A 27,598-nucleotide genomic window follows, 5' to 3' on the forward strand; every position below is an offset into this window, starting at 1 on the left:
AGCTTAAGAGAGGAGGAAAATAGGATAAATAACACTGTAACTCGGTAAATGCTACAATAATTAATGGGGACCTTAAGTTTCATAGAAAATCAGCGAAAGGGAGGTTAAGAGTTAACATAAATTAGGCGGTCAAGGAGACAATAAAGCCAGGTTAGGTCACTCAAGATGAGGAAAACTAGATTTAAGAAGGAAAGAAGGCAGAAGAACCCATAGGCAACTAAAAAAAAAAAAAAAAATCCAAGAAACACTTGGTATTTATGGAGTAAAAATTTAGACCCATTTGACTGGAATGAATCATGGTCGGGGGGTGGCAAGAGGACAGAAATGGAGACAATTAGGAGGTAATACATTATTACAGCGAAGACTCTAAATTTAAAGCAGATATTGTTATTAGACATGTAAACTCAGAGAATTTTCATACACTTAATGGTATTCCCTCACTTAGAAAGTTATATTTATATAATTAGTGAAAATAATATGATCGCAAACTGCTGACGAGAGTGTTATGGAGAAGAGGTATTTTTATCCTGTTTCTTCATATTCATAAGCAACTTGAAAACTCGTATCATGAATCTTAAAAAAATACCCATAGTATTTTACATACTAATTATACTTCTGGGAATTTATTCAAAGAAACATTCCTAATATTGAAAAAGCCTTTCTCTGCCCAAAGGTGTACATTGGAGTTATTTATAATAATGAAAACTTATAAATGTCCTTATAGGGAAGAATTTCAACCACGGTGCATCTATTCCATAAAATATTATACAATTTTTAAAATAGTGAATACACAACCTAGATAAAACATGAAAAATTATTATAAAAGTAAAGGAAAATATAAAAAATGTATATTTCATTCCAACAATGTGAAAAAATAAAAACAGAAATAAAAGTGACCACGACTGTGATTTTATTTTCCATTTATTTTAAATAAACATGTGTAAATTGAGAACACAAAAAATAAAATAAAAACAGTTACCCTGACAGTTATTGTAAGAAATAAATGAGGTAATGTGTGTGAAACTACTTCTAAGAGCACGAGTTATGCCAGGGTCAATTACTGGCGCCTGGAGGACTGACTACGCGCATTTAGCTCTACTTCTTCCTAAAGCCCCAAGACAATAAAACTCATAGAAACTCAGTGGACAAATAGTACAGGAAATGATAGACCATGACACACTCATCATGGCAGTACAGCCAAGAATCAATGGACCTTTGAGAAAAGTCACTAACGTGAAAGAGATAGAAAAACAGAAAACTGAAGGAAAGGTGCTTTTAGAGAGGGAAAGACTACAGACGCTAAAGAAAGAAAGGGTTAGGTAATAAGGAAGTGCCTGTGAATGAAGGAAGGAATGAGATCCAGGGCCCAGAAGGGTGGCCCTTAGTAAGAATGGAGAGAGCGGAGACAGGCAGATGTAGATGAAGGAAAACACATCAGATGGCTAGCATAGGGCTGAAAAAAAAAAAAAAAGAGTTGCCATTGAGTGAACTCCGACTCCTGGTGACCCCGTGCGTGTCAGGGTAGAACTGTGCGGCTCCGAGGTTTTCAATGGCTGATTTTTTGGAAAGAGATGAACAGGTCTTTTTTTCTAAGGCACTTCTGGGTGGACACCAACTTTTCAGTTAGCAGCAGAGTGTGTTAACCATTTGCACCACTCAGGGACTCCTCATAGACAACAGAAATGAGGAAATCTGCCAAGGGGTAGAGTAGGCAGGGTCGTGAAGGAAGAATACCCATGGAGGTGGGAAGGAGTCAGAACAGGTGAGAAAAAGATTTCTTGGGGGATGGTCCTTTAACCATAAAGTCCAGGCAGGGAGAGGGATCTAACCAGCTTCTAAGAAGATACATCATTTAGACTGATTTTCCAGAAATCACTTTAGGAGATTGAGTGCTTAGAAGCTCCATTCACAGGAAAAGCTATCTTAGTAAATGCGAGGAAGAAGGAAAGGAGAGATGTAAGAAGGGTGGAGTGATACAGAGGTAAGTCAAGATCTCAAAGCTAGAGCAGTTCTGTGGAAATCACAATATGTGAAGCTTTCTGTGGTCTTATTCATAAATAGACAATTGTGGTAATGAACGAATAGTGTGGGAAGTTTCCTTAAGAAACGTTTGTGGGTATCATTTCTGTTCCTTGGTGTCATCGTCAAAAGGTGGAATATTCGTAATGATTTGTAATTGACACATAATAATAAACAGGCATATATTTTTAGAAGAACAAAAATACATCCCTTATTTTTCAAAATGACAAGGAAGAGTTAAGACTGGGCTCAACAAACCAAAGTCTCACTCAGCATGAACACGAAACACCCATAGGTGATTGAAAGCTCACCATGTCCAATTTGACAGAAATAAGATGCTAGTTCATAAACAGTCTCCCAAAAGCACTCTAGAAAATAAGGTAAATGTAAGAGGATAGCTATGCTGTCAATATTTTTAGGTTTTTTTACTTAGTTTTTAATAAAAACCATCTTCTCCTGGGTGTTAATAAACCAGAGGCGGGGAAATAAATTACCCTTTGCCTAGACCTGAAATAAACACTTTAAAGGTCATGATCCATCATTCTAAGATGATTTCAGTCACTGTGAGATGTAAAAAGCTCATCATTCCAAAAGGTCAGAGAACTGAGTCCACCCAGAAGCACCTCGGAAGAAAGGCCCAGTGCTCCACCTCTGAAAACTCAACCACTGGAAACTCTGCGGAGCGCAGTTCTATCCCGACCCTCGTGGGGTCGCCACGAGTCAGAACTGACTCAACAGCTACTGCTTTGGTATAATGTCATGTATTAAAAAAAAAACATTGCTGTTGAGTCGATTCCGACTCACAACGACCTTATAGGATAGAGCAGAACTGCCCAATAGGGTTTCTAAGGAGCAGCTGGTGGATTTGAACTGCCAACCTTTTGGTTAGCAGCGCTAGCTCTTAACTACTGCACCACCAGGGCTCCATAAATGCCATGTATAAGGTCCCCATTTAAGTTCAAATCAACACTGAAAGTCACATTTATTCTGCAAGCGCACTCACACTCAAGAAGACAGTAATGCTGTATTTCCCTATACCAGCAGCACCACAACTAGGTATTCAGGGGAGCATAACACAACACTCATAACGACGAATGTCCTCGGTTCAAGAACAAGCAGGTAAAAAAAATCTCTTGTAAGGGCAACAGAAATGAAATGTATGTGGTTGGCAGGTGTGCAAGGGAGTGGAGACACAGGAGACGAATGGATGTCAGAAGGAAGGAGATGGGTTGAGAGAAGAGGAGAAGGCGGGCAGAGTTCGACTGCTCCCAGGATGGTATGTAGGTAAAAGACAGATACCTGAAATTAACAACTACTCTAAACACCTCTTCTGCACCATCTTCTTACTGTTCCATGCTCTTAATGGACAGAAAGGAAGATAGAGAACAAAAATAACAGATGGGAAAGAGAAGAAAAATATTGAGAGAACACCAAACCAAACCCACTGCCGTTGAGTCAATTCTGACTCGTAGCACACCTATAGGACAGAGTAGAACTGCCCCATAATTTCCAAGGATCAGCTGGTGGATTTGAACTGTCAATATTGTGATCAGTAGCCAAGCTTCTTAACCTCTACGCCACCAGGGCTTCATACTTGGATTTGCTAGAAATCGGGAACAAAATTAAAGGTTCAAGAAGAGCAGAAAAACTTTTTTTCTAAATCCCTCCCTCCTATTTGTTTCTCCCCACAGCCCTACCACATGTATTAAAAAGGGTTAAGTGGTGAATGGAATGAACTGATATCTAAGCCCCGTTCCTGCACAAGACCTATCACAGAGGTTAACAAATCAGACAGCTTCGAACACAGTAATACAGAAATTTTGTAGTCTTAAAAAAACCAAGCAGTGGAAAGTTCAGAGTCATTTTTCAGATTATAATTGAAATCGATAAATGATCATGAGCCCAGAAAGTTTTCCAATAAAGCAGAGAGGAGGAAAAGATAACATAAATGAAGCCACTGACTGGATCAAGGAAGAACAATTCTAGAAAATTTCTCAACGCGAATGCAGGGATCTTGCCAAGCAGTTTCCCTAAATACTGATAATCAAGCCCTGCATCCTGAGTTGAAATATATACTACAGAAACATGGGTTTCATTACAGCTAGCAAATCAATGGATAATTAACTTTGCCAACCGCAGAGAGGAAAGGACCACAGGATACATTTTCCAGGCAATCAGATTACAAGTGCCTAATTTCCAGGAATGACACTGACCTTGGCAAACATTAACTAGTAAGTTGAATTCTTATTTTCTGATTTTATATCAACTGCGTCATTACTAAGACATGCTTTTAAAGACTTAAGGAGCATTTATATTTTTATTCTACAAAATTTAACCAGATAGATATTTAATCTTTGCAATATGCCATGCCAAAAGAAAATTCTGCCACTGCTGTTTGTTTCATCAACTGCTTTTTAAGTTATTTGATCAGATATTTCAGAGTTCCATAAACATTGAAAAGCAGGGCATATCCTTTGAATTTGGCCCACTTTAAGTAATACCACACTTTATAGATTTTTATAAAATGATAATCAATTTTAAATAATTGTGTGGGTTCTTGTTAGGTGCCGTGAAATCAATTTTCAACTCATGGAGACTCCATGTGACAGAGGAGAGCTGCCCCATAGGGTTTTCTAGGCTGTAATCTCTATGGAAGCAGATCTCCAGGTCTTTCTCCTCCAGAGCAGCTGGGTGGGTTCAAACCAGCAACCTTTCGGTTAGCAGCCAAGCGCATAGCCGTTGCGCCACCAAGGCTCTGTCTTAGAAATAATGTGTGATGAAGAAACAATTCCAAAGTACATTGGAAGGGGCACTAGGCTCCTAATCTAAGAACACTGAAAATTTAGATTATCCCATTTCTTCTGCTATCAATTAACTGAGTGACCTAGAACAAATAACGCAGCTTCTCTGTGACAATAGTCCTTATCTAGATACTTCATATGGTCTTTTATAAGATTCTGTAAAATAAATGGACTCTCTCAGTGCGTCATGACAGGCATAGTTAAAGAAGATGTCTAAAACTTAACAGTTTGATTCTTCTATTTTGTTTTCTCCACATCAGAAGTCAACATGGAAAAGTACACATATTTTCAAGGCATATATACACATACAGGGAAATTTTTATGGTTTAAAAGCCCAGAATATACATACATGTCATCATATATACAAATAAGTATAATTTATGTGTAAGTTTTATAATATGCTACAATTTATGTATTTATAAAATAAATATACTTATAATGGGGAGAGATACAAGGTTATTTAGTTTAATGTGTTTCTATTTTTAAATCTATCTGTAATGTGTTTACCCATTGCCGTTGCATTGATTCCAACTCGTATCGACCCTAGAGGACACAGTAGAACTTCCCCATAGGAGGAGCTGGTGGATTCAAATTCCTGACCCTTTGGTTAGCAGCCGAGCTCTTAACCACTGCACCACCAAGGCTCCTATAATGTGTTTAAAATTATAGAATTCTAAATCTGGAAGAGAATTTGGATACCATCCAGCCCAAATGCTTTATTATGTAGATGAGAAGACTGAGGGCAAGAGAGATTCAAGGGTCCAACTATATCTACATTTTTGCACGACAAATTTGCTTTACAGCTAAGAACATTCTTTGACCTCCAGAAACCAAAGAACAAACTATTTTACTCTGTGGCCGCATTAGGTGGCTGGCACGAAAGCATCGTTTGCGATGTTGTTACACAATGTCTCTTCAGAATTCTGTGCAGGGATTCATGGGGCCAGGAGAGCGCAGCCTGCAAGTCCACCAGGCTGAAATGAGGATGCCCCTTTTAACCAAACTCTCTAATGGGTCCTCGAACCCAAACAAAACTCTGGGCCCCAGAAGAGCTGTAGCATTGGTTCCAAAGACGAAAAGCCCCAAAGCCTGTTTGGATTTAGAAAACTTGGGGGAAATTGCCTATCTCCTTAGCTCTGCCAACCAGTGAAGAGAAATCTGGTTTAAAAATCAATAAAGCTAAACATAAGGAAACGTATTTGTGCTCCACAAAACATAAACTTGCTGTTTTGGACAGTTCCCTATACGTACTCTCCTTCAGAGCTGATGATCCTTTATGTTAACCACATATTAGGCCTGATACTGCAATTAAATATAGCACTAGACCCAAAATACTCATCTTTCAATTAGGCAGAGCCCAGTCAGCCATTCTGATGTGTATGCTATGACTCTTCTAAACCAACAGCTACGTAACTTTCAGTGCTCCCCTGAGGGTAGTGTTCATCATAATTCCCAGATGTTTGAAGAAATAACTCGCGTTCAATGATCTCTTATTAGATTGGCCAAAATGAGGCTCCTTTTAATGCTGGACAGCCACTGATTAGAGATGACAAGAGTGCCCATATGAAAGATAAGTAGAATAAATGGCAAGATTTACAGTTTAAAAATATTATCTAGTAGACTGTATGAGCTACGGATAAAGAAGCTTGGAAAAAAAGATAATATCTTGGCCCAACTTTCCCCAAATGTTTGGGAAATAGGTGGTTCTTCTGTAAAATGAATAATGTGCCTCCTTCATGGAAAAAAGACTCAGAGCAGCAAATGGGCGACTGTGCATGTGTGTGTGTGTATGTGCATATGCGTGTGTGTCTGTATATGTGTATGTGTGCATGTTTGTGTACGTGTGTACATGTGCATGCATGCGTGCATATGTGTGCACATGCACTTGTGTGTGTATGTGTGTGCACATTTGTATGTGTGCATGTGTGCATATTTGTGTGTGCATGTGCATGCATGTGTGTGTGCATGTTTGTGTACATGTGTATGTGTGTGTAGTGCGTGCATGTGTGCGTGCGTGCATGTGTGTGTGTGCACATTTGTGCATGCATGTGTGCATGTGTGTGCACGTGTGTATTGTGCATGTGTGTACGTGTGTGCACGTGTGTGCATGTGTGTGCACATGTGTATGTGTGTGCACATGTGTGTATGTGCATATGTGTGTGCGTGCATGTGCCTGTGTGCGCATGTATGCATGTATGTGTGTGTGTTAGCACTACCTGTACTCTCAGAAGAAACTAGAAGCAAGCAGATGCACACAGTTTCCCAGAGAATAAAGGGTAGAGACTAGCACACTGATAATCAAAGCATAAAGGCACCATGTTTTCTGGGAGGAAAAAGACAGTTCATGGGACACAGCACATGGGGAACGCTGCCTATGACATATGAAACATAGAAAATGGTAACCCAAAGATGTCCCTTCAAGACTAACCAGGGCTAACACCCAAGGAAGCCAAGACCCCTTGGGGTCACTAAGAACTTTCACGGGCTAAAATAACCTCACACAGCCTGCAAACACGGAACTGAGAGAACAGCCCCTCCTAGCACTGGAGAGGCAGAGGGGCACACTAGGGGTTTTCAGGCCCCAGGTGGCCTCAGAGAATATAGCGGATGGCTTGTTGTGAGGAGCCCTGATGGTGTAGTGGTTAAGTGCTTGGCTCCTGACGAAAAGGTTGATGATTTGAACCCACCAGTGGCTCCACAGGAAAAAGATGTGGCTGTTTATTTCCGTAAAGATTACAGCCTTGGAAGCCCTCTGGGGCAGTTCTACTCTATCCTATAACATTGCTAGGAGTCAGAATTGACTTGATGGCACAGGGCTGAGTTTTTTGGCTTGGTGTGTTGTGCAGCTGTTTCGCTACCACATACACCTACTGCAGATTAAATAACACTTCTACTCCTTTCATTCCAAGATATGTTGCAAAGACTCCCAGCAGAGAGGGTGTCTGGTTTCCCAGGGGAATAAAATTTTAACATCTAATGATGTGAGAGCCCTGCCTATTCCCTCTGTCCCTAACTCCAGATAGACCGTACATGACCTTCCAGTCACAGGAATCTCTAACCCAAGATGATGAGAATAAAGGGAGAAAAATTACCTTTTGCATTCACTTGGTCCCTTTCGCATGTACATTCACTTGTTCAAGTTATGGCAATCGATTGCATTAGAATTGCATGAGAAAGAACTAAAATCTACCTTACGAATGACAAAATAAACATAAAATTTTCTCAGAATGCAGAAAAATTGTGTGAGACAGCAGTTAAGCATGGGACTGAGGAGATGTGTTAGATTCTAGTTGGAGTCCTGACTCGAGATGGCTTAATACTCATGATTCAGCCATTTAACTGTGAAACCCTGGTGGCGTAGTGGTTATGAGCTGCTAACCGAAAGGTCAGCAGTTTGAATCTACCAGGTGCTCCCTGAAAACCCTCTAGGGCGATTCTACTCTATCCTATAGGGTCGCTATGAGTCGGAATCTGCTTGATGACAATGGGGTGAGACCTTAGTTACTTAATCTGAAATTTTAAATTAGATAATTTCTGAGCCCACAATAATAAAATTTTATAACTCTTAGCACAATGCAACACAAAAATAAAATACTGTTGAATTAATAATCGATGTCCTTGTTCTCACAGTTTCCACAGAAGGGAAAATTACTTGCAAAACTAAAAACTGGTTTAATACATATGACTATATTGCTATTCAACTTTTTGAAACAAAGACACTGATAGCAATTCAATGCAAAGCATCTGCCCTAATCAACCTAAGGCAAACTGGAGGAAGCTGCTAACCGGGAAGTCCAAACTGGGTTTTTAAAGGAAAAGACTTTAAATACAATGGCTAAGGAGCCTTTAAAAAAAGCCTCCCTGAAGCAGTCAGATAACAGTTCTGCCACTTCATCCAGGGCCTATTGAAGGATACGCACTAAAGTTCCATCAGCTTCCTCCTCGGCAATGGACAATTCTCATCTCAGGAAATAGTGACGGTAGCACCCCAAATCCCTTAAAATTAGAAGGAATTTACTTACCGCAGACTCTACTCATTGCCAAAATCATATCATCATACACTGAAAGGAAGAAGGGAAATGAACCATTAAGATGTATAATTTTATCAGAAAGTAGCATTTTCATGTTTAATTAAATTGATACAGGAAATCTCGATGTTCACTTGAAAAATGAAACATTAAAATGGCAATATTTATCCATAAAAGGCTTAGGTGTATAATAAATCCTTCTAACCTGTTCACTTTTTAAACAAGGAACAAGAACATTTTACTCAACATAAATCCAACTGTACGTTTAATTGAATGAGTCCATCACTGTTTCAATGATTTTAACTACATTAGTGATGGGATGGAACTTGGCTTCGGATGATGGACTAAAACAGCATTTCATATAAACCCGAAGTAATATCACATATTTTTTCTAAAACATTGAAATAGCTTTGAATGCTACTAAAGTACAAATCTATTTTCTTCTACTGTGTCACTGCTAAGGCAGCACTGTGCACTATCACTGAACATACAGATAAATACGCCTTCGTAACACATCTCATTCTGTTGGCAAAATGGATTTCTTTTTAGAAGAACAAAGAAGGTTTTATTTTACCTTTGCCAGCTATTTCAAGGACAGACACATCATGACCTCTCTCATCTTTCAAGGCTGCTTTGTATTCACCTTGGTCCTTCTTTGACAACTACAAATAAAACACATCCTACATTTGTGTGAAATCAATACTGTGCTGTAAAATAGAATAAATGCTAATACATTTTCTTTGGCAACCATGGGGATTCAGGATGTAAATGGGAAGATAATGAAACATTTATGAGTTATTTGAAAGACACATTTTTGTTTCGCTTATATCTTGCTTTACTTAATATTAATGCATCGTGCCTTGGGGATGAGTAGCTCACAGACTCCCTTCTCTAGATCAGGCAGCTTTTCTCTTTCACACAGAGCATCATCCTTTAGCCATTTGAAAACCGTTTCTTTCTTGGTGTTTGCAACCTGCAAAAAAAAAAAAAAAAAATCTTAACTTTAGAGTCACTCTAGCTCATATAAGAAAAGCCTCTTAGAATCTCAAATCGCAGACCTAAAAAAAAAACAAACAAATAATTTTTATTTTAGACAGAGTCTCAGACATAGGCTCATGGAAAGCTGTCACTCCTAATAATGGCAAATACATTTCTAAATCTGTTTCTAAGATAATTAAGCCCCCACAGCTGCATACCTCATCACTCTAGCCTATGAAATCTGGTAGCATAAGAAAAAGCGAAAACAAGATTGCTCCTCAAGGATCTCGCGTCCCACGTCTCATACTTTCTACGAGTAGGTGCTCTCAGCCTCCACTGTTCCGTAAGACATTTGTAACAGCTTTTCCTCTGTTTATAATGGAGCTTTCTCTTATCTTAAACTTTTTTCTTTTAAAAAAAAATGGTTTTCTATAAAGTTATAATGTGAATATATCCTTGCATAAAATTTTTCTCCAAGTATCTTATGTAAGTAAAATAAAAAATAACTGTCAAGTATTACTAAACACAAAATTATTTGGGAAAATGTTTTACAGACTCTCAGGATCGACAGGGACCCCATGCATGCAAATAAGTGCATTAAACTGCAAAATACTCACAAGCCTAGTAATGTTTACTTTGTTTCTCCAATAGCTGTGTTTAAAGATTTATGAATGACTTTAGTGACAGAATTCAAAATGTTTTTAAATATTTATAGGAGGATATACACCATTAAAATGGTATCAGAGCATATTTGGAGTCAGAACTCATACTTTTTCCAGCCAGCATTGTGAGTAGACATGCATGTCATATTGCAGGGTCAGAAAAAATAATAAAACAAATATAACAGAGTTTTGGTCTCTAAAATAAATGGCACCTGAATCATTTCCCTTAAGTTGATGATGACCGAAGAGCTATTTTTTTTTTTTTTTTTAGAACTGGTATCTAAAGATTTAAAGATATATATCTTTTTGTGTATGATAATCATTTAGGAAAACTGCTGTTTTTCCAACATAGAGTAAGGTGAACAACCTACCCTTAATAATCTTACAAGATTCCCCCCCTTTAAATGCCTATGATACCTACTCCTCACTTATCCACTATCTCATCCAACACTATACGACTGTCTTTCTCATTGTGCGCCTGACAGCAACAAATGCCGAGGTGTGAGACGAGAGGGTTGGTGTCCCCCAGCATGGTAACTCTCCATTCCATTCACTCTCATCTTCTTCAAGGTGCTGCTTCATCATGTATCCCCTTTCTCCTTTGTCTTTACTTTGTCTTCTGTTTCTTTTCCCTTAGCCTATAAACATGATTGAGTTTCATCCAAAAACAGGAAGAGAGAAAACCTTCCCTGACCCCTCTCTCTCTTCATTACTACCCAGCTACACATCTTAAGAATGGAATGGGCTCAGCGCCCACTTCCTCACTTATCTTTTATTTCATCAGCCCACTGCAATTTAGATTATATCACCACCATACCACTAAATGGGGATAAGAATGGCCTTACAAATCTAATGGTGGTACTTTAGCCCGTATCTTATTAAGCTACTCTGTAGTATCTGACTCCTTGAAATCCTCTAGCCTTGTAATTGCTAGCAGGCCACTTCTTTTTGTTTCACCTCTTCCTTCTCTGTTTCTCAATAATTCTAGAGTTTCCCTCTTGTTCTACTCCAATAATCTCATATTTTCTAGAATTCTATGATTTTCCATTATTTTTCTGTCTCTATATGCTGTCCTTTGGCAATACGATCCACCTACATGATTTGTTACCACAAATGTATTCGAGAACTCATAAATCTATATATCCAAGCTCGACTTATCATTGAGTGCCAGGTTTATGAATCCAGTTGCAAGCTGGTTATATCCTATTGCCAGCTCTACAAGCATATCAAACTAAATATTTGCAAAACTGAATTTATCCTCAAAACCCTAAAAAGTGGTTATCTCCCTATAGTGCTGATCCCAACTGGCAGCACACCACTACTCAGTCTACCAAGATGGTAATCTTCCAAGATATTTCCCTCTCACTGATATCAAATTACTTACCAATGCTTGCTGTTTTAAATCCAAATATTTTTAAAATATATCTCCTATCCTTTATGTGTATTCCCACTATCCTTGTTCAAGTTCTATTCATCACTCAATGAGCCTATTGAAATACCTCCATTCTGGCCTTGGAGCCTCCAGCCTCACCTCCCAAAGAAGAGGAGCCAGAAAGAGTCTTCTCTTTCTTACAACTCCTCAATGGCCCTCCACTGTCTATAGACTAAAAGGCAATTTCCTTACGATTTTTTTTTTTCCCCACACTTAGCCTCCACCTCTCATACTGCCTCAAAATTTACACACTAATAGTTTGGAACCTAGTTTCCCACACAGCTGTTTCACAGTTCAGTTTCTTTATTCAACCTGTTGGGTCTTCCTAGAACAGTCTTTTCACCATTATTAACCTGTGTAATTCTTACTCATCCTCCCATACTCATTGAATGGAGTCATCACTTCATTGAAACTAGCTCTTTACTCTTCTCTCTTAATCATTAGGCTGTAAGTAGTTTGAGGACAAATATAATGCATCATTAATCTCTTTTTACCCTTTACCCCTAGCCTTTTATATAACAATAGTCAGACAGCCAGTGATCATTAAATTAAATGTTTGGTGCCAAAAATACAGATTTATATATTTAGTGGTAATTAAAGCTTATTTATTACTGAGTTGTTGAAACTAAACTTAAGAAGCATCTTATTACCAAAATATACTTTTTATTCCTAATGAAATCAAGAGTATCATGAAAATTACCAGATGAATTTCATCACTGCATGCTTTCTCAAAAATTCACTTTCTAAAATTTTAAGGAAGTATCTTTATATTTGAATCTTCTTTTGTATTCCACAGCCCTGTAATCTTTTCATTAAGAAGCTTGAAAAATCTACGTACTAAAAATCCACAAGACACAAACATTGTTCAGTCAACTCATGCCTACTTCAAACACCAAGCACTTCATCATAATAGTATGATTTGACCATAGTTACACTCCCGAAAAGCCTCTATTAATAGTCACGAGGATGATGTTCTTATTGTGTTGCTAGGACTGATTTCTCACCTTACACACAAGCCGGACATCACAGTCTTCCGTAACATCCCAGTGCAAAAACTCAACAAAATGAGGACCTAAGGGGGTGGGAGAGACAGTAAAAAAAGTAACTAAAAAAAAGTTTAAAATTTTTTTTAAGTTTAAAAAAATAGGTAAATAGATATCTGAATGTACTTTTGACAGAAGAATATAGCTGTGTAGTACGAAACCAAAATAACTAATTTTCAGGCCTCTGAAGTCTAGATATGTATAAACTAATTTTTTACTGGACTCTTCATCTCCTAGTAGGAGCTTACTGGCTGATCTCCACTTCTTACTGATGTCTCACATCTATTGCTTTTTAGAAAGAATACTGAAGTCGTTACATTCCCTTTCTCAAGGCATATGTCTAACTGAATATTCAACAGCATAGGATATGACACCTTTAACCGAGAAAAATTAATAGAGATAAGAGGAAGCAGTTTAACACAGCAATTTCCTAAACACATAATAACTTATTTCTATAGCATTCAAAATCAAAGATGGTTTTATGAGTTTTTTCCAAAAATATCAATCATTTTTTAATTTAAAATACATGTAGATGCCACATACTAATAATGACACCATTACCCCAGTCAACACAAAAATGCACGGCAGATTTAAAAGTAATCAGTTTCTCTTGTATATTCTACAAAGTTGGTAAAATTCATAATGTGGGGATGGGTAAAATAAGCTACTCTTGACTATGAAAATAAAAAACTAAAATAATAAAAAATAGTAAATGTCTTGATTTTATATTTTACAAACAGCATAATAAAATCTCATGTACAAAAACAAATTCTTTAATAGAAACCCTTAGATTATGTTTGAGATTCTAAAATTTATCCATTTTCCTTTCTATCTAGTTAATATTTGCTTTTAAAAACAATGTACTTTAAATATATTCCTTCAAAAGATTTGAATCACTCTAAGTACAATAAACAAGTCCCTGGCAATTAGAATAACTTCTACTGCCTTCTCAACCCTTCCAAGTCTAGTAAAGCCACAGTTCAGCCATCCCCCATTCTTTGTTTATTCCTTGATTTTCAAAATTGCTAAAATTCATCTGGACATTTAGGATAGAGGAACCCTTTGCTTATTACTCAGTTGTAAAGTTTCTTGAACGTCCCTTTGGTAAGCACTGAGTATCCACAGCGTGCTCGGCACTGTAAGAAGTGTCACGGATGCTACACAAGATATAGAACAAGTAGCCTCAATCCTCAGGAGTTCAAAGTAATATTAAACTCTGAAAATCACGGCTCTCACGAAGCATGCAACAGAGAATCAAGGAGCCAGTCAAGGTGCATGCAATCAGAGAAGGCTACAGGGAAAAGTGAAGAACGACTTTGGGCCTTGAATGGTGACTTGGTTTGAAAAGGTGGCTATAGGAGTGTTTTCCAGAATGACAAGAGTTCAGAAAGACAGAAATGAGCATGGTGAAAAGGAAAAGTTAAAGAAATCAGTCTGATGCATCCAGAAAGTTGTATTGAGGCATGGTAGGAAATACAATTTGGTTAAACAGGTTAGGCTCAGATTATGCAGTCTGGGAAGCCAGGAAGCATTGTCTAAATTTATCTAGTAGGCTACATATAGTTGTTAAAGTTTTTTTTTTTTTTTTTTTTAAGCAAAGCAGCACCTAAAAGAAATAAGTCCTTGGAAAGATTTATCTCCCAGCAGCGTACAGAAAAGGTTAATGAGTTACCAAGTCAGCCACAGAGCCTGGTAAGACAGAAAATATGAAAATTTAACAAGAGATTCTGGGGCTTTTAAAAGTAGAAACAAGAAAAAAAAAATACTGATGATTTGATGAAATGTAAAGGGCAAAGAACAGAAAAGTATCCAAATTTCTACAGCTAAGAAATGATCACATTTCTTGACCATTTAAAATGGCATTTAGAATCTTGACATTACATAGGATCTGCTTTAAGCAAATATTCAAAACCTAAATCTTGGCTTTAAGCTAGTGGTGAAGGAGCAAGTCAACTACTTACCTTGTTTCCTGAGAAATTCTTTTCTCTGAAATTCAGCCTCCTCTAGGATAGCCTTGAATGCTAAATTCAATATTTAAAGAAAAACGATATAAAGACTGTTTGGCTCTGTCTAGTCAAAAGAATATTTTTCAATTATTTTTTATGAACATGAAAATATTCAGTATAGCTTACCATCTCCAATAAGAACCAGAGAAGATTGATTTTTGGCTTTTCCGTCATGAAGCTGAACAGTGTAAGTACCTTCATTTTCAGAAGTAAATCGATCCATTACCATCTCAATAAGTCCAGTTGATTTATCACATTTAATTCTGTGTTTCTAGAAAACGATAAGGGAAATATAGAATTACACAGTGAAATTCTTTCTTCTTGTTTTATCTCTTGACATTTAATAGTTTCAACTATTACATCTTAAGGGATTGTGGCACAAAAACACAAAACGAAACCTTACCAATGAATCCTCTTGCTGAACCAAAGAGAAAATAAGAGGTACAAATTTTTATCCAGTGTGGGGATACCAAGAGCCTAACCAGCTCAAGGCATAGTCCCAACAGAAACACTATATATTCACCCAAGAACAAGCATCTAATGTAAAATAATTAAAATACATCTAAGATAAAAACAATACTCATGAGGAGTGTGCTTCTTGATCAATCAGATACATGAGACCAAAAGGGCAGCTCCTGTCTGGAGGCAAGACGAGAAGGCAGGATGGGATGGGAATGGGTTGAACGCACACAAGAAACCTGGGTGGAAAGGGGGAGTGTGCTTTCACATTGTAGGGATTGCAACTAATGTCACATAACAACATCTGTATAAATTTTTATATGAGAAATTAATTTGAGCTATAAACTTTCACCTAAAGCACAATAAAAAAAGAAAAAAATACATCAAAGAAAATAAAATGACATTGTTGATACTTTATCACAAGCTGATTACAAAACCACATGTATATAAAAAAAAAAAAATATATATATATATAACATCAATAAAGTCATCTTCACAACCACTGTCGCTTCTGTTCCCAGGACCCTGACAACCACAGCAGCACAATTGCTGCTCGTACTTCAGTAGCACAGGAGAGTGTTGATGCAACCTCAGATAGCTCTTGTGATTTTTTTTCTCACTCTTTGACTTCTAACATGCTACAGACAACAGAATATAACAGGACATGGTCTACAAAAGGTCTGGTTTACCTACCTATTCTATGTTCATAGAACACTTCTTACTTCTCAATCCCAATGGCTTCCATTTCCTTGAACATCCTACACTTTCTTTCATTTCTGACCTTAGCACAGTTTTTCCCACAGCCTGGCGCGTCCTCTCCCCACTCTCCTCAGAATCATTTACATGAATAATGTCCCCTGTGCCCCCACGATAGTTCAAGGAAGACTTTCCTGAAGCCCTTGGAATCAGCTTAGGTATCCTTCCTCTGTGCTTTCCCAGCCCCTGCCTTTCCTTCAGGAGCACTCGACCCACTGGATTAACTATCTTCTAGCCATCTGCCTCTCTTGGTAGATGATGAGTTCTTGAGAGCAAGGACTGTGTCTTATTCTTCTTTGCAACCTCACGTAGAACCTAGCCAAGTGCCTGGCAGGTAATAGGAAATAAATGCTGTCAAATTATTCATGAGAAAGTCAACCTGCAGAAAGTTAGCTAATTTTGCTTTCTACCTCAGTCAGTGGGCTGTGATCTCCTGACACTACTGAGTAATGTGGAGCCAAGCTTTCTTCAGGACATTCTTATTCCCTGCGTGCTCCCACTGTCATCTCCTAGCACAAGTTCTATGTCATTCACTGAGTCATTCACTGAGCCGACAGCCCCAACTATGTTCAAGACCAGAACTATGAGGAACACAAAAATAAAGTGGACTTGACCACTGACCTCAGGAATTTACAGCCTAATAGGGGAGAAACAAAGATGGAAAAGTAACTCCAACAGAAGGCAGAAAGTGACTTAAGAACTACAGAGTCCGCAAAGGCTGGTCAGGTACCAGAGCTTTCTTGTAGCTACAGAGCCTGGGAAGCCTTCCTGTTGAAGTTGAGTTTTTCCTTTTCAGGTCAAGCCTAAAGTGAAATTGTGACATTGTCAAAGTGTTTCCCTCCTCCAGTCATCTCTGTTTTTGTCACCTCCTTCCTTCAACACCCATCCAGCCTCCTCACCAACACCGCCATCGTCAAGTGGGCCCAGGGCCCTGCAGTTCTGTCTAGCCAGCATTTTATATTAGAAACTGTTCCAGTTCCACTCAGTTCATTCAAAACTTACCTTTTTTTCAAGAATCTGCTCTCTTCTCTCCTAATTTGTGATGACCTAAAATATGCTGACATGCTTTATGGTTGCTAAAGGTTTGTGTTTTATTCCACCCTTGGATAATATAATATCTGAAATTAAACAGGAGCTGTGGAGATACCACATCCAAATAAATGACTTCTTTAAATGCAGTGGTAATGCAGGAAAAAGATGACATATAGGAGCTCAGGATTCGGGGTTCTCTTCAGAAATACCACTCAGGAAATCACAAGAGAACTGATTCCATTGGCCTTGACTTCCCCATCCCCAGATTTAGCAACAGTATGGTAACTTTTGCTATTGAAATTTCCTACCTTTCAGACTGAGTCCAGACAGAATTTAAACAACTACTTCCAAACCTGAATACTAATGTTACATGTGAAAGTAGGAAGCCCTTGGACAAAGATAAAAAGCGAAGAAAAAAGAATAAAAAATGATCATCCTTGGTGAGCAGCAAACGAAGCAGGACTACCACAAGGAAACGCCATCAACTCCTCTGAAACCCTACTCCTTTCACATCCCTATCCTTAGTGTTGCAATTAAAAATATTAAAAAGAATTTCTGTCTGTAGGTAACTAATAGAGAATTTGTAAGTTCACCTGGAAAAACGGTAACAGTTTTCTGATAAATAATGTGCGTTTATTATCACAATACTCCTCTTTCTCTTTAAAGGCACAGTTATATTTTGACATTCTAAATGCCAGTATAGCAAGACAAAAAAAAAAACCAAACCCAGTGCCCTCGAGTCGATTCTGACTCATAGCAACCCTATGGGACAGGGTAGAACTGCCCTATAGAGTCTCCAAGGAGTGCCTGGTAGATTCGAACTGCTGACCCTTTAGTTAGCAGCTATAGCACTTAACCACTACGCCACCAGGGTTTCCAGTATAGCAAGAGGAAGTTGAAAATATCAATATTAGCAAAATACCAACCTAGTTTAGAGTTTATCTCTAAGTTTATTTCACTCTGCTTCATTTCTTAATTCTTCTGCCGGACATTCAAAGCCTCTGATTTCTGATCCCATTCCTACTTATCCAACCATGTTTCCCAAGATTTCTCAAGAAGACAAAATTTCTCTCCGGTCAGCCCACCATCTTCACGTGCCTGCATGTATTACATTTCCAGCTCTCCGTGAACACAGGTAGCATGGAATACCTCATTCTCTTCATTTCACATCCCCAGATTCTACCTTCTGAAGCCTTCTTGAACTCTCTCCTAAAGACATCAGCCTTCCAAATCTCGGTTTTCTCTGAACTGTGACTGTCTTTACTCTCTCAGGAGCCCTGGTGGTGCAGTGGTTGAGCATTTGGCTGCTAATCAAAAGTTTGGCAGTTCAAATCCACCAGCTGCTCCTTGGAAACCCTATGGGACAGTTCTGCTCTGTCCTATAAGGTTGTTATGAGTTGGAATCAACTCAAGACAATGGGCTTACTATTTCGACATATCCTAATTTTACATGGTTTCTATCTCATTGTATAATTGAATTTGTATTTCTTCAACTCTAAGACAAACTCCATGAACGTTAGGTTTACCGCCTTACTTTTCTGTCCCTATCGGGTGTGTTGGCTCTGTGAGAGGATCAACAAATAATCTGCAAAATATACACCGACATCTGCTGGGAAAGAAAGATGAATATCCAAGTGCCCAAAAGGTTAACTTCGCCGATTCAGATTCTGTTTAATGAAATATGACTTTCAGGTTTTGAATGAGTAAAGAACTCCCCTTTCTAAGCTTTGAATCCCAGGCTAGTAAACATAGAAAATCATTTTTACAATTAGAAACTCTAATATTATTTCAAACATAAATGTAAATCACAACACATACTTGCATAAGACTGTTAGATAGTTTCTAAATGGGAAACTGGAAGACGAAATTGGTATAGCTGAAATTACAGAGACACATAGAAATGAATGGGAAAGTATGACTTCAAATTATTTTTTCAGAGAGAGAGAGATAATTTTAAGAAATGATAATCAATTACAGGAAACACAATAGAGACGCATTGTCTCCAACCATGGGGACTAAAACAGTTCCTAGAGGTAAGGTAAGTAGGAACAGGAATATGGTAGCTATAATGAATGTACCTTCTCCTTAGGCCTTGAATTTCTTTGTAGTTTTGAGTGTTTACTTTTGAATACGGAGAGCAAAATTCACGTTGATGAGAAAAATGAACTGCTTTTATTTGTATTACCTTACGCTCACTTTAAACATCTGTAAGTAGAGAATTATAAGAACTTACCCTAATTAGGTCTGAGAAATAAAAAGGCATGACACTCACCAACCAGATTCTTAACAATACAATAGCCTTTTCAATATTCTCAGCTACCGCACTGCAGGTTTTAGAAAGTAATTAGGCTTCTCGCTATTGCCACTATGCAGCAAGACAAAGTTCAATGATTTTATGGGTGCCATAAATACAGGCTTTTATGTGACTTTCACAAAATAGCATCAATCTTCAAATGTAAAAAGTCACCTGTGGATTACTAATTAAAGAAGTGAAATAGTACAGCCACACTCCAGGAGATTAGCGGTGTAGCAATGACATCAGTCTTTTAAAACAAGCTCTATACCGCAGGTAGAAATGTTAATCAAAAGGTGTCTGCAAATAAAGTGTGATTATACTAAGTTCCATTGCATTTTAGGGCATGGTCTCTGTCTAAGGAAAGTTTCTCCAATTGTCTTGATCCAACAATGCTTTCCCATAGACAATAGTTATGCCATTGACTTTTTTGCAGGCAGAAAGAAACTATAAGCTTTCTACGTATTAACTAACACTTCCATTTGTACAGTCCTTAAAGAAGTGTCATGATTTCCATGAGAAAGACTGACTAGATAAGAAAAATCATATGATCTTCATACATGCAAGATTTCTGCTTAATAGACATTCATTTAATCAACTCCAAAAAACCAAACCCAGTGCCGTCGAGTCTATTCCGACTCATAACAACCCCTTAGGACAGGGTCGAACTGCCCCATAGAGTTTCCGAGGAGCACCAGGTGGATTCGAAATGCCGACCCTTTGATTAGCAGCCGTAGCACTTAGCCACTACGCCACCAGGGTTTCCACTTAATCAACTAAGCTTTACTAAATACCTATCAGATAAAAGCACTGGACCAGGAATAAAGAACCTTATCAAGAGATATGATATACGGTCAGCCCTCAAGGTACAAGTAATTTATACATTTCAAGCATTTGATAAATATTTGGGTAGTGAACAAATGAATGAGACATTTAGGACCTAGAATGATAGACTGATGAGTCAATGACACTACACATTGGGTAATAAGGGCAAAGAAGGCAGAGGACGTAAAGATAGCAGAATTTGAGAAAATACCGCTCCACCACTGCACAATAAAGAAAAGCCCCATCGAATAGACTGTCCTTTAACTGGGTCCCCAAGTGTGCTATCATTAGACAAGAAGATACATGTCCAAATATCATCAATGTCTTCTCAAATATTACAAAGTATAGTACCTATAATAATTGTAAGTTTCACTTGACACAATGAAAAGTAGAACAAGCGCAAAACTGTTTGTATCATAGTATAATATATACTTTTAACAATTCTGCTTCTCTCTCTGCCCTTGCCATGGCTGGGAAGATGCAGAAATTTACCTCCCAGACAATGTCGCCCAAGAAAATGCATCTATGGCAGGCTGCAAGAGGAGTACCACTCACAGCAGAGCAAAGATATATGCCTCCAAAGCCATCATCGAGAATAAATAAACAGATTTCTAGAGGATATCTTTTTAGAGGATATTCTCCCCATGTAAACCTGAAACTTTTCATAAAACCAAGCTCCACATCTCCAAAACATAGTTTGTCATTTCTTAACTCAAACAGGCTTGGATTTAAAAGACTCCTGATCTCTTATGTAACCCAGATGAAATCTCTCAACACTGCAAGAATCAACCATCTCTCCTTCATCTTGTCAACCTTCTACACCCCAATTTCTGCAGCTCAAAAAGGGATGAAAACAAAAAGAGGCTATTGGCTTTATGTAACTTGTCTACCAAAGTAAACCTTGGCTCTCTCCAAAGGTAGAGATCATGCACACATGAACTTACCTCACTGTCAGAGACTTCTCTGTCATTAATAATAAATCTGAAGCTGGCATCGGGTGATAAGTGCTCAGCTTGCAGCCAGAAGCGGACCTGGCCCTTATCAAAAATCTCATAAGCTAATTCTGATTTCAGAGGAATTGCTACAGGAAGAAAAGAAATCACAAGTCAACAATGCATGAATCCTTGTGAGAAAGAATAGCTGTGTATTGTAGGAAAATAGCAATCCTAGTTATTAAATTTTTTGAGAATGTGAAACCCGGGAGTATTGAATTGGATTACAAAACCTAAAAATAAAGCCCTAGTTAGCCTGTTATTGCATTTAAATCTTCATGCTGAGTGAGTTCTGTGTGTGCACATACAATCTAGCCTTCTTTATGTATTCATTGACTGTAGACGTATATATTCTTTCTGTATTTGATATAATTCAATGACTAGAGATTAATTTGATAGACCTCTCACTTGGATTAGGAACAGCTACACTAAACACAAAATTCAAAACACTTCTAAGCAACAAAAATTTCTACAAGCTACAACATAAGCTAATATTTGTTTCAAATGAATAGGCTACAAGCCCATAAACTGGGAGAATAAATTGAAGCCATCCTTTTCCCGAAGTTGTCCCTTCAAGAGCTCTGTTCATTAATGAGCATGGCCCTCTCTGGTTTGCAATTGTACATTCAGGGTTATGGCTTACTTACTGGGATTTTTTATTTCGTTGCTCAGTGCCATCAAGCGTTCAAGCTCTAAAATTAAAAAAAAAAAAAAGATTTTAAATGAACTTGACCTGTACATTCAGAATTTTGTAAACAACGGTGCAGACAAAGTAACACCAAGTATTTCACATCCCCAAACTCTATCTAATTTGAGGATGTAAAAAAAATGTTAACTATAAGAGACAAGGATATAGGATATATAGGATAACTACAGCCTTTGAATACAATACACTCTCTAAAAAACCAGTAGTTGTCTGCAGCTAAAATCCTCGCCATTTAACTTGCACACTCACTATGGAACAGTTTGAGATAAGGAGGGCGGTGACCTCGTCGGACATGGGAGGCTGGGATGGAGCAGGTAGGTTCCTAGAAGGCAGAAAACCTTTACGGGAGGCTGGGGTGGAGCAGGTAGGTTCCTAGAATGCAGAAAACCTTTACGGGAGGCTGGGGTGGAGCAGGTAGGTTCCTAGAATGCAGAAAACCTTTACGGAGGGAAGATCGAAAGGATTCATTTCCACATCCTCGAATTCCATCTGAGCTCTTCCCTAAAACTACAAAATCAATCTACCTTCGATGTTGCTTGTGTTATCCTGACTTTCAAAATATCCTCCTTCACTACTCAAAAAAAAAAACGAAAAAAAAATGCACCTCATCCATTCAGAATCTCACTATGGTGCACTGCTATGAGTGTAAAAACCAAAAAAAACCTTTACTCCTGAGAGTCCCACGAGAGCAAGGCAAGGAAACTTAAAGGCTGTAAGCCCTTTCCTCTCTCTTCCCCTCTTTCCAACCCTCTCTCTCTTCCTCCCTCCCTCCTTCTTTCCTTCCTTCCTTTTTTTTTTAAATTATAATTCAGAAACAAGCTAGTTGTCACAGGAAGTGTGTAGGTACATGTTCACTTGATGTAAAAACTGAAGTCAGGCTTTTCCTGACAGAAAGTAAACTCAATTTGGTTGATTGGTTTGACAGCGAGGTCTGGCTTTCCTAATTAGGTCTTATGGTGAACACTACCATAAATCAAATGAGCTAAATCTGCAGCTTCAACGTTTTGCCTAAAATATATGTAAAGCCTATATACAGTATGAAATATGCTGGAAACTTCCTCCTTTGGAACTATTTAAAATTAAAATAAAAAACATTACATGTCAGCTTAAAACGGTGCAAAGAAGCACATGGCTTTTTTAAATTCTTTAGGGCATTTTTTGTGAATAAAAAAAAATTGTCTGAAGACCACTGAGTTAGGATCAGAGAAGGCAGCTTAAATAAGCATGCTGGTGGATTCCAGCTCCGTTCCTAACCCCGTCTGCGAACAGAAAAATGAGAACTCCAGAAAGCAAACACTGTGAAGCGGCCCTCAGGTGTTCTGCTAAATTTGCATGAGCGTACCCAAGTTTTTTTTTTGTTTTTTTTTTACCCACCCAAGTTTAACCAACATCAGAGGCATGCCTGCACTTGGGAAACCATAAGAATGAGTCTCTGGTGACCTCCCATATTGGCTCCCTGCCTCACCCTAGGCCCCTCAGCACACTGTCAACCAAGATGCTGATGGATAACTAATGGATTTGTTCATAAAGCTTAACACACCCCACAGGGCTTTGCACTACAATAGAGGACCCTCAATCACTGAAAAACTTAATAAAGACCCAGAGAAACCCAGATCTGAGGATTCCCGTCCAGCGTCTACACAGTTCATTCCACATCACTGACTACTTATTGTAAACACTTGTAAGGCTGGCCCTGACCTATGGGTAGGGTAGACCAAGGACAGACACGAATAAATGTAACCCCAGGTAGTACAAAGGGTCAGCTTCACCGAGTACTCTCATTTACTTGTTGAACACAAATCTGTGAACTTACCTACCAGAAACTACTGTGTTTACCTGGGTCATACTAAACAGACTTTTCTCACTTCTGTTTGCTGCCTTCTATTTGCAAAAAACAAAAAGATTTTTACCATAGGGATTAAAAATTATTACATAAAAATTATGTTTTCTTTTATCATCCAGATCACTCAATGCCGGAAGTGGAGGGAAGAAATCTTCTTCCATCTGGATCTCTCTTATGGAATTTTATTATTTGTTCTTATATTACTTTCTGCTTGCCAAAGTATTGAAATGTCGCTAAAAATTGACTTTAAAAGTACAAGTATAAGGCTACCTAAACAGTATGTCCTGGACCAGTGTTTTACTTGGCAGATTGATTAAAAAAAAAAACCAGTGTTTTACTTGGCAGATTGAGTATAAACTATAAACCAAAAGCCAGTTGCTGTCGAGTCCATTCCGACTCACAGTGACCCTGTAGGACGGAGGAGAACTGTCCCGTCGGGTTTCCAAGGGAGCAGCTGGTGAGCAGCAGAAGCTCTTAGTTACTGCACCACCAGGGCTCCAAACTACAGAATTTGTTTAATTTCTAAAATAACTGTAGGCTTAATTATATAAATATTCCCCATTCCAAGCTTGCCACAAACACATACCGTTTTTTCCAAACAAATATGTCTTTTCTATATTCAATAAAACCTACAAAAGCCAGAACCTGAGTAAGGCAAAAAGCTGTCAGAGAAGGAAAACTCAAATATTTAACACTAATAGAGAACAATACAAAAGTTGTAAGACTGCACCATGTCAAAGGTGGAAAGCTTGCAAGACCTGCAAAAATAAGGCAGTCCCGTTGAGTTCTGGATAGCAAAGTTTTCCCTGTGGTAGTGAAAGTTATAAAGCCCAAAAAGACAAGCCGATGTCATATAGATATTACCTTCTCCATCCAAAGCGAAGCTGGAGGACACGCCATCTGTATCACTGACCGACACAGAGTAAGTTCCTACGTCCGTTTTATCTGGATTCTTAAAGTACAGTTTTGAACTAAAAAGGAAGAAGAGTAGGTGAAAGTTAATTACTTGTGCTTTAACGGGTTTCTAAGAGTTTACAATTGGCAACTTCTGCGTGTGACTTACTGATCTCCAACAGTGTCGATTTTAAATTTGTCTGAATCTGTAATCTCCTCGTAGGATTTGCACCAAGTGAAGTGAGAGGCATCTGTCATCTCTTGACAGTCAAAGCTTAGGTAGATGTTGCCTTCTTCATCCACACCGGCACCGATTTCCTTTGTGCCTGCATAGCAAGAAGATAGTTTGAACATGTTAGGAACACAGCATTCTCGGGCTCTTTTTTTGGAGATGGGCTGGCACAGGCTGAGAGCTTATTTTACACCGAATCATCAGTTTTTATTAACGCCCACTTAGGACTGATCCACAGGATAATGAAAGACCAAATACTTCAGGAAATAGGTCGATGTTAGAGCAGGTTTTTTTTATTTGTTTTTGTTTTTTTAAGTCATCGCATCAATTTCTATTTCCATTTCCGCATCAAATACCACTGTAGAAAACATTTGGGGGCTACCTATCCAGGCCATAAAGATCCCTCGTCTCTCTGGGATCTAACCCTTCTCATCCTGTCCTAGGACAGGGTCCCAGGTAGTTACGTGTATTACTACTTGGTTGCATCCATACACAAGGCTCCTTCTCCACATTTTGGGGGGACGAGGGGTTGGTTGTTTGGCAGGTTTTGACCAAGGTGGACATCTGGCCCAATATAGGCCAGTCATGTTCTACCTTACAGAAATTAGGAACTGAATGAGACACATCTCAGCTTTTGTCCGTAAATGGAACTGAGACCATAAAAAATAGTTTCATCAAAGATTCTGTGGAAGAATCCTGATCAAAAGGTGGAAAATGCAGAAAAGAATTTGAAAGTCTCATAGAATCCAGACTTTCTAAAGCTATGGAGGCTGGATGATTCCCTGAAACTATTGCCCTGAGGTAATCTGTGTGTGTGTGTGTGTGTGTGTGTGTGTGTGTGCGCATGCACACTTTAGGTGAAAATTTATAGCACAAGGTAGTTTCTCGTTCAAAAATTTATATGCAAATTATTTTGTGACATTGGTTGCAACCCCAGCAATGTGTCAGCACTGTCCCCCTTTCTACCCCCAGGTTCCCTGTATCCATTTATCCAGTTTTCCTGTCCCTTCCTGCCTTCTCATGTTTCTGGGGGGGGGCAGGTGTTGCCCATTCGATCTTGCATACTCAACTGACCTAAGAAGCATGTTCCTCACATGTGTTATTGTTTGTTTTATAGGCCTGTCTAATCTTTGGCTGAAAGGTGGACTTCGGGAGGGGCTTCAGTTCTGAGTTAGCAAGGCATCCGGGGCCATAGTCTCAGGGGTTCCTCCAGTTTCTGTCAGACCAGTAAGTCTGGTCCTTTTGTTTGTTTGTTTGTTTTTGTGAATTTGAATTTTGTTCTACATTTGACTCATGCTCTGCCAAGACCCTCTACTGTGATCCCTGTCAAAACAGTCAGCAGCACCAAGATAATCTTTAAACCTTAAACCAAAAATATCCCTGAAGTCTTCTTAACACCAAACCAAATTTTAGCTTAACTAGTTAAAAATGTCTGCCTTGAGCATTGTACTCTTTTAAGAACAATCCATATGGAATCAAATTGATAACAACACCTTGAAAAATTAGGTAGAAAACTTAGGGGGCAGTGAGTTTATGTTAATGGGGGGAGGAACAACTCAGAAAAGGAGGGTGAGAATGGTTGCACGACTAGAAGAATGTAATCGGTGTCACTGAATCGTACATGTAGAAATTGTTGAATTGGTGTATGTCCTGCTGTGTATATTCTCAACAACAAAAATAAAATAAAATATTTTAAAAGTTTTTTTTTTTTTTTTTAATGCATGCTTTAGGGTCACCAAGAATACGAAGAAGCAGAGAAAGCCAAGTGACAAACTAGGCCACATAAAGAAAATACCCAGAGAGAAGCAGAAATAGAGTATCACCTGCAAAGAGAGAAAACATAGTTTTACAGTTTCTGGTTCCACCCTCTTCTGAGACCCAAGGGCACACCTTTTCCAAGTATCCCGTGAGTTTGTCTTTATAACTGCACTTCCGCTTTTACGGTAGCTTTTTTTTTTCTAGCGGGGAAAAAAAAAAAAAATTTTTTTTTTTCTAGCGGGTTTCTGTTACTTGCAAACAAGAAAATGACCAACAGCTGTATAATTTGCTGATCAAAACTAAGCAGTTATATAAAAGATGACCTTTATTTCTGTGCATGATTTCACTCCTCCAAAGAAAAACGCCTGCCGTCTATGCAAGATGATCTAACGTGCTCTACGCCAAACCTGGGCGTGGTCTGTGCAGAGCTTGAAGGATGTACTTTATCTTGTTTGCCAATCCGAACCCTTCTAAAAACATGACAGGCTACCAATTCATCCAGACATACATTGCATGCATACTGTCCTTTTAACTTACTGCTGTTCAAGAAATAGTGCTGCTTTTAAGGGCTGACAGGTGAGACCTTACCTGGTCTTGCCTCTACTAGCACAGGTTCAGAGGCGTCGGACGGCTTCCCCACTCCACTTGCGTTCACTGCCCGGACTCTGAAGACATAGGTTTTCCCTTGGTGCAGGTCACAGACCTTAAAATGGCAGAGAAAAAACCACAGGGGTATATACGAAATCAAGATGATTTTCCTCTTTTTCACATTGTATTATGAATATGCCTTCTTTTTAAAGTAACTTATATTTCTGGTTGGAAAAGCTGTGCATGCGAAT

The 27,598-nt window shown here is 38.4% G+C and overlaps 1 protein-coding gene across 3 annotated transcripts in view; it reads right to left on the reverse strand.

Moving 5' to 3' along the window:
• Positions 1–27,598, reverse strand: part of MYOM2 (myomesin 2) — a 113,910-nt gene that overhangs the window by 16,168 nt on the left and 70,144 nt on the right. For 2 of the 3 annotated variants that reach the window (XM_049903610.1, XM_049903609.1), the window contains exons 21-31: positions 27,348–27,462; positions 24,939–25,095; positions 24,740–24,846; positions 21,974–22,018; positions 21,279–21,415; positions 15,096–15,240; positions 14,925–14,984; positions 12,925–12,992; positions 9,708–9,821; positions 9,423–9,510; positions 8,843–8,881 (exon numbers count right to left, since the gene is read on the reverse strand). In XM_049903610.1, coding sequence (XP_049759567.1) covers positions 8,843–8,881; positions 9,423–9,510; positions 9,708–9,821; positions 12,925–12,992; positions 14,925–14,984; positions 15,096–15,240; positions 21,279–21,415; positions 21,974–22,018; positions 24,740–24,846; positions 24,939–25,095; positions 27,348–27,462 — 1,075 coding nt within the window. The remainder of the gene's footprint in view (positions 1–8,842; positions 8,882–9,422; positions 9,511–9,707; positions 9,822–12,924; positions 12,993–14,924; positions 14,985–15,095; positions 15,241–21,278; positions 21,416–21,973; positions 22,019–24,739; positions 24,847–24,938; positions 25,096–27,347; positions 27,463–27,598) is intronic. The other variant, XM_049903611.1, reaches the window with a different exon arrangement.

Source organism: Elephas maximus, chromosome 12, assembly GCF_024166365.1.
Source record: "Elephas maximus indicus isolate mEleMax1 chromosome 12, mEleMax1 primary haplotype, whole genome shotgun sequence".
Taxonomy (NCBI): Eukaryota; Metazoa; Chordata; class Mammalia; order Proboscidea; family Elephantidae; genus Elephas; species Elephas maximus.